A 6,335-nucleotide genomic window follows, 5' to 3' on the forward strand; every position below is an offset into this window, starting at 1 on the left:
TCTGTCAGCACAGGCAGCCCGTGTTGTGCAGGAAAGAGCTCATCTCATCCCACCTCATCCTCGGGTGTCCCCGATTCGGGGCAGGGAACAGAGCTGGCTCTTTTAGGGCTCCCATCGTTGGCAGCAGGCTACAGGGGAGCGCAGCCGGAGTGGCTGAAGGCTGGGTGATGCTGGGGGGTGCCGGAGGGGTTCAGGGTTGAGTGATGCTGGGTGATCTCTGAGTGGGGTGATGTCGAAGGGTGACGGGGGGGCTCGGAGCTGGGTGATGCCGGGTGATCTCGGGGCTGGGTGATGCTGGGGGGTGCCAGGGGAGCTCGGGGTGCTGGCGGGGCCGTGCTGCCGATGCAGGAGGGGGCTGCAAGGACGGACGGCGGGGCCGGAGAGGGCGAGAGGCGGGGATGCTCAGACAGCCGGGAGGGGTCGGGGCGGGCGGCGGAGCGCTCTCACCATGACATCAGCGCGGCGCGGCCCCGGGGGAGCGGGTGGGGGGCGGGAGCCGGCGCGGTAGCGGTGCGGGGCGCGGAGCGGCGCCGGAACGGGAACGTTCGGCTCGACCGGGGCGGCGGGGCATGATCCCCGAGCCCAAGTATGACCGATTTCGCGACGAGCCGCTGAGGGCCGCGGCCCGGCCGCGCCATCCTCCGGCCGCCCCTATGCCGGCCCCGGCGCCAGCGCATCCCGGTGCGGCCCCGGGGTTGGCACAGCCGTGCCCCGCGGCGGGCGAGGAGCCGGAGGCCGGTACCACGTTCTGCATGCTGCTGCCTCGGATGCCTCAATGGAAGTTTCCCGGTCCCGGAGGTTTTCTCAGCCGTAGCCCTTCGGGTTCCAGCAAAGAGCTCTCCTCTCCGGCCAAAACGGGAGGAGCCGTGGAGCCCGGAGGGGCCACGTCCAGCCTGGCCGCCGTGCTGGGAGCCTGCGAGCCGGGCTGCTCGGCTCCGTGCTCGCTGCAGGTGATGAGCCGGCTGCGCGGCGGGGCCGGGGCCGCCAGGAAAGCGGCGAGGGTGGAGGGAGCCCGACCGGCCGGGGATGAGTGGAACCGCAAGGGCAGCTTTATCAACAAGCCGGCCCAGGGTTGGCTGCATCCCGACGAGCGGGTGCTGGGTCCCGGCGTCTCCTACATCGTCAGGGTAAGTAAGTGCTGCCGGCCCCACTCGTCTCTGCTTGGCACGGGAAGCCCCAGGCACGCGGGGCTCAGGGCAGCTGGAAGCTCCCTCTGCTCACTCCTCCCTGTAATACAGTCCAGACTCGTGAAGGACTGGGCATGATTCCTCTGTCCTGGGATGGGCATCGTGGGGAGCCCCTGTAGCCGAGCAGTGCTTTGCTCTCATGGCCTGGATGCTACATGGTGGGAGCCCGTTGCCCAGCATCACCTGGGACTCCATCCTCAGTACAAGGGCAGCAGAAATGGTCAGTGGGCCCAGAGGCCGCTGGCCTTGCTCTGGACCAACCCAGCCCTGCTTGGGGCTGGAGCCTCAGTTTTCCCCATCCACACGCTCATCTCTGTGGGTATGGGATGCTGGCAGCCATCCACTGCTGCACAAAACCCACAAGAAGAGGGGAGAAGCTCTGGAGCTGGTGCCAAAAGGGGCCCTTGTCACCGACACCTGGCTCCTGTCCATCACCTGCATGGGCTGCTGATAATCCTTGAGGTTTCTCTGACCTCCCCTCCCATCTTGCAGTACATGGGATGCATCGAGGTGCTGCGCTCCATGAGATCCCTCGACTTCAACACACGGACACAGGTCACGAGGTAGGACATGCAGAGATGGGGGGTCAGGGCTGAGGCTGGGAGGGCCCTCTGCCCTGTAGGGGCCACCCCACATGCTGAGACAGAGGCAGCAATGCGAGCACTGGATCAATGGGTGGAAAGAGGAGAAGGGAAGTGGCCCCAGTGGGGATGACGTACCACCAGCCCTGTGACACTGGGGGAGGCTGGGGGACGTTATGTCTGCTCAGAGATGATACTCCCAGACCTATGGGAAGGGGAAGCAGCCAAGAAATGGCTGGGATCTGCAGTGGTAATGCTGTGGGACTTGGGGCTTTGCAGAGAAGCCATCAACAGACTGTACGAAGCAGTGCCGGGTGTGAAGGGCATCTGGAAGAAGAAGGTGAGTTTCCACCTGAGCACATCCCTCTCTGCTTTCTTAGGGTCGGGGTTATGGACAGAGTGCTATGGCTGATCCCAGTGCAGAGCCTGGGGTGTTGAGCACTCTGTGTCTTCTCCACCCCATAAAGGCTCTCTGGAAGGGCAACGTCACCCCTATGCTCCTGTCCCCCACCAGGCTCCCAGCAAAGCCCTTTTCTCCATCCTGGGGAAGAGCAACCTCCGCTTCGCAGGCATGAGCATCGCTGTCAACATCTCCATTGATGGCCTGAACCTCATGATCCCTACCACACGCCAGGTGAGAGCCAGGCATCCCGGCCCTCTGCCTCCAACCTCAGCTCTGAGCCAGGTGTTGGTGGCCTCCCCCTGTAACCCCACTGTGGTCGTGTGCCCTGCAGATCATCGCCAACCACCACATGCAGTCCATCTCCTTTGCCTCCGGTGGGGACATGGTGAGGCTCTCATGTCCCGGCCCCACAGTCAAGGAGCGGGGACATGGGGCTGCCCATCCCATGGTGGGGCCAGGCTGAGCCAAAATTCAGGGACAGCCCGGTCCTTGGGGCTGGGGCAGTCAGGGCTGAGTCTGGTACTGGCAGCCTCAGCCCCGCTCTCCGCACAGCAGCAGGACATGAGCCCCAAACACCCTCTGTGTCCCCAGGACACCACGGACTACGTCGCCTACGTCGCCAAGGACCCCATCAACCAGAGAGGTGATGCTGATCCCTAGGGCGCGGAGAAAGGATGAGCTGGGCTGGAGGGGGGCACCTCTCTGTGGGGAGTGAGGGGCAGCTGGGGGCTTTTTGAGGGGCTGCTGTGAGCCTGAGGGAAGGTTAAAGCCATCTGTCCATTCACCTGTCTGTTTGCAGCCTGCCACATCCTGGAGTGCTGCGATGGGCTGGCGCAGAGCGTCATCAACACGGTGGGACAGGCCTTTGAGCTGCGCTTCAAGCAGTACCTGCACAGCCCACCCAAGGCAGTTGTACCTCCAGACAGGTAGGACTGGAGCCCTTCCATTCCTTCCCGTGCCACCCGTGCCTTGTCCTTGCTGGGATCGGGGCTGGGCAGTGTGTTCCCAGCTGCCCCTGCTTGCGTTCTGCACAAGGGTGCTGGGGATGGAGGAGTCAGCGTGGGGGGAGGATGATGAGGCGGCCGAGCATGATTACTACAACAGCATCCCTGGCAAGGAGCCACCCCTGGGGGGGCTGATCGACTCCCGCCTGCAGCACAGTGCATTCCCCGGCCGCATCCGCGTTCAGCCTTCTCACCAGGTGAGCCCTGGAGCCACTGCTAGCCTCACAGTGAAGGCTCAGGGTCAGTCCCCCCCAGTAACCTTGCTGCCTCCTGTTCCCAGGGTGGGTTAGCGCTCAGGCGAGAGCTGTCGAACCAACCAGGACAGCCCTGGGACTCAGAGAACCAGGGTGGGTACCACTGAGGGAAATATTGATGCTGGTGGCATCGAGGTCCCTGGAAGGGCTGTGGAGGGGATCCTGCTCCCAGCTTATGCAGGTGGTGATGCCCAATCCCTGCAGGCCAGTCCTGCGATGGGTATCTGCAGGCAGACGGGCACCCCCTGGTGCCACGGGACTACGAGGAGCACATGTATGTGAACACACAGAGCCTGGAATCGGATGCCACTCATGCAGTGCCAGAGGAGAGCCCCAAAAAGGACCTTTTTGACATGAGTAAGGTGATGGGCTGGGGTCGTGGGGTATGCTGTGCTCTGGTCTGCTCAGCTCCATGCTCCAGAGCAGTGATGTTCCCCATCTGGTCCCTCTAGGGCCTTTCGAAGATGCCCTGAAGCTCCACAAGTGTGTTGCTGGGAGCAACGTCAGTCCACCCATCGAGGACCAGTGGCCGAGTCCCCCCACGAGGAAGGCTCCCATTGCCCCCACGGAGGAGCAGTTGAGACGGGAGCCGTGGTACCACGGGAAGATGAGCCGACGGGATGCCGAGAAGCTCCTGCAGATGGATGGGGACTTCTTGGTGAGGGACAGTATCACCAACCCAGGGCAGTACGTTCTGACGGGCATGCATAGTGGGCAGCCCAAGCACCTGCTGCTGGTGGATCCCGAGGGAGTGGTAAGGGCAGGGTGAGGGGGCAGGGGGGCCTGGATAGCTGCCGGGAGCTTCAGGGATGCTATGCCCACACCCCAGGTGAGGACCAAGGATGTGCTCTTTGAGAGCATCAGTCACCTCATCAGCCACCACCGGCAGAACGAGCAGCCCATCGTGGCCGCCGAGAGTGAGCTGCACCTCCGCCAGGTTGTCCAGAGGAAGCAGTGATGCCAGGGGGTACGTGAGCCCCCACCCCGCTCCCCTGGCACCGATCTTGCCCCAGCCTTAGGCAAAGCCAGGGCTCCTCTGCACTCCCCTCCTCTGTTAGTGCCTGTCTTTGGAGACAGTCAAAGGCCCTCAGGGTCAGCATCCCTGTCCCGAACCCCAGCAGGGCCACCTGGTCCCCATCCCTAAGGGGCTGCGCTGTCCCTCTGTTGTCCTCCCACCCACACTGCCTTCTCTCCATTGTCCACGTGGGACCCTTTGCCCAGAAGGACACACAGATGTTTATTCCATGTGCATTGGCAAAATGCTACCTGGGATGAGGGATATCTGGAGACAACGTAGGAATGTGCTGGGGTTGAAGCATCCTGTACTGCCAGCGGGGCTGCCCTGTGCCCTCTGCCCTGGACATTGCTGTTCCCATACCCAGTGCTGCTGCTGCATCCCAGCACAAGAGACATGGAGCCAAGGGGAGGGGACACTGGTAGGAGCATCATCCCAGGGCTCATGGGGTGGGATAGGTCGAGCAGTGTACATGTGCACACGTGTGCATGCATGTGCAGGTATGTGAGGGGCTGCTGGGACTCCAGCCCCCACCCACTGAGCTGTGCCTCTCAGCCAGCACTACTGCTCAGGACCCAATTCTTGCCTCAGCCCCTGCTCTCTACAAGGACGTTGGGGGCCCTCCCATCTATGGGGACTGCATCTCTGCTGGGGCTTTGCCTGGCAGGGCTGGGCACAAGCATCTCTCAGAGCTGGTGCTGCTGGGTTTTCCCATTGGTTCCAGATTTCCAGCTGTCTTCTCTCCATGAGCTCACATTGCCCCTGGAGCCCCGTGTGGCCCTGAAGAGGGGGCCAGAATGGAGTCTCCATGGGGATGGCACAGGGCAGCAGTGAGCCTGCAAGGCTGGGGCTGGCAGGGGGAAAGGTATCCCCAGCCCTGAGCCCCTACCTGGCTGGAGCATTGGAAGGTTTTTATGACATTCACCATCCCGTCTCTCGTCGCTCGGCACGGGTTCATTGTTTCGATTACATTTCTAATTAAACCTGGAAATGAGTAAGTTCCTTGCTGTTCATGCTGCCCCAGGCACGGTGCTTGCAGGGCCGAGGGCTGGAGGCTGCCAGCTTCTGTGCTCAGCAGCGCCAGCACGGAGCAAGGGATGAAGATGGGGACACAGAGGGTGCCAGGTCAACTTCTGCATCACCATCAGCTCCTGGCTGGTCCCACGTTTGTGGTTGCACCCTGCAATCAGGCGTCTCCTGCAGGCACACATCACCCCTGAGCTCCAGCATCTCCTCCTGGGGCCAGGCTGGCTGGATGCTGTCAAGGTGTCTGCTGCAGCCTTGTCTCACGCTACGGCCAGGCTGGCATCAGAGCAGAGCTGTCGTTCATCACCTGCTAATGACCACTGACAAGTGGCTGGGAGCGGGAGCTGAGCCCGTGCCTCACTGTAGCTCCTGGCTGTGCTGCGTGGCCAGGTGATAAAAAGGCATTTGCTGGAATTGCTATAGGCAGGAAAATCCCTGCCTGAGCCCAGAAGCTGCCAGATCCTGAGCACGTAAGGCTGTCAGAGCTAGCAGCAGGGCCAGGCTGCCAGGGGGTCTGTTCCCCATGGCAGTGAGTGCTCAGCCGCAGCGGGCTCTGGTGCAAAGCATGGGCTGCCTATGGTGCAGTAGCAGCGAGCTCCAGGCAGGCTTTGAGATCACTTCCAGCACTGACACCTGGGGGGTCCCCATTAGGCACCTTTTGCTTGCTGTGCCAATGCTGGGCCTGGAGGAATAGGATCATTGGTGTGGTCCCTCTGGGAAGGGTCAGCACTCCGTAGGGCAAGGCTTGTGTGGATGACTCAATGAATATCATCATTGCCAAATAAAGCCCAGTAATGAATGTGTAATTTTCCATTGATAGTCAAATACCTACAGGGATGTAGCTCTTCTATCTCAGCTGCTATTT

At 61.9% G+C, this 6,335-nt stretch overlaps 1 protein-coding gene across 2 annotated transcripts; it reads left to right on the top strand.

Moving 5' to 3' along the window:
- Positions 1–530: 530 nt before the first annotated feature.
- SHC2 (SHC adaptor protein 2) lies at positions 531–5,611 on the top strand. 2 transcript variants are annotated; one of them, XM_048927459.1, is made up of 12 exons: positions 531–1,127; positions 1,680–1,750; positions 2,048–2,108; positions 2,283–2,402; positions 2,503–2,556; positions 2,724–2,814; positions 2,971–3,097; positions 3,207–3,372; positions 3,456–3,522; positions 3,634–3,786; positions 3,882–4,183; positions 4,259–5,611. In XM_048927459.1, exons 1-12 carry the CDS (start codon positions 570–572, stop codon positions 4,385–4,387), a joined length of 1,899 nt encoding a protein of 632 aa, XP_048783416.1. In that variant the 5' UTR covers positions 531–569; the 3' UTR covers positions 4,388–5,611. The 2 variants fall into 2 exon arrangements, with proteins under 2 accessions (XP_048783416.1, XP_048783417.1); XM_048927460.1 differs by having other exon boundaries at positions 2,763–2,814.
- The last annotated feature ends 724 nt before the right edge of the window (positions 5,612–6,335 follow it).

This window comes from Lagopus muta, chromosome 26 (assembly GCF_023343835.1).
Source record: "Lagopus muta isolate bLagMut1 chromosome 26, bLagMut1 primary, whole genome shotgun sequence".
In the NCBI taxonomy this organism is placed as follows: domain Eukaryota; kingdom Metazoa; phylum Chordata; class Aves; order Galliformes; family Phasianidae; genus Lagopus; species Lagopus muta.

Bases quoted from the DNA above. Each gene is read 5' to 3' on its own strand.
- SHC2 (XM_048927459.1), top strand. From the start codon at position 570: ATGATCCCCGAGCCCAAGTATGACCGATTTCGCGACGAGCCGCTGAGG. The intron at 1,128-1,679 runs GTAAGTAAGTGC...CCCATCTTGCAG, and splicing joins GCGTCTCCTACATCGTCAGG to TACATGGGATGCATCGAGGT. The intron at 3,787-3,881 runs GTAAGGTGATGG...TGGTCCCTCTAG, and splicing joins AAAGGACCTTTTTGACATGA to GGCCTTTCGAAGATGCCCTG.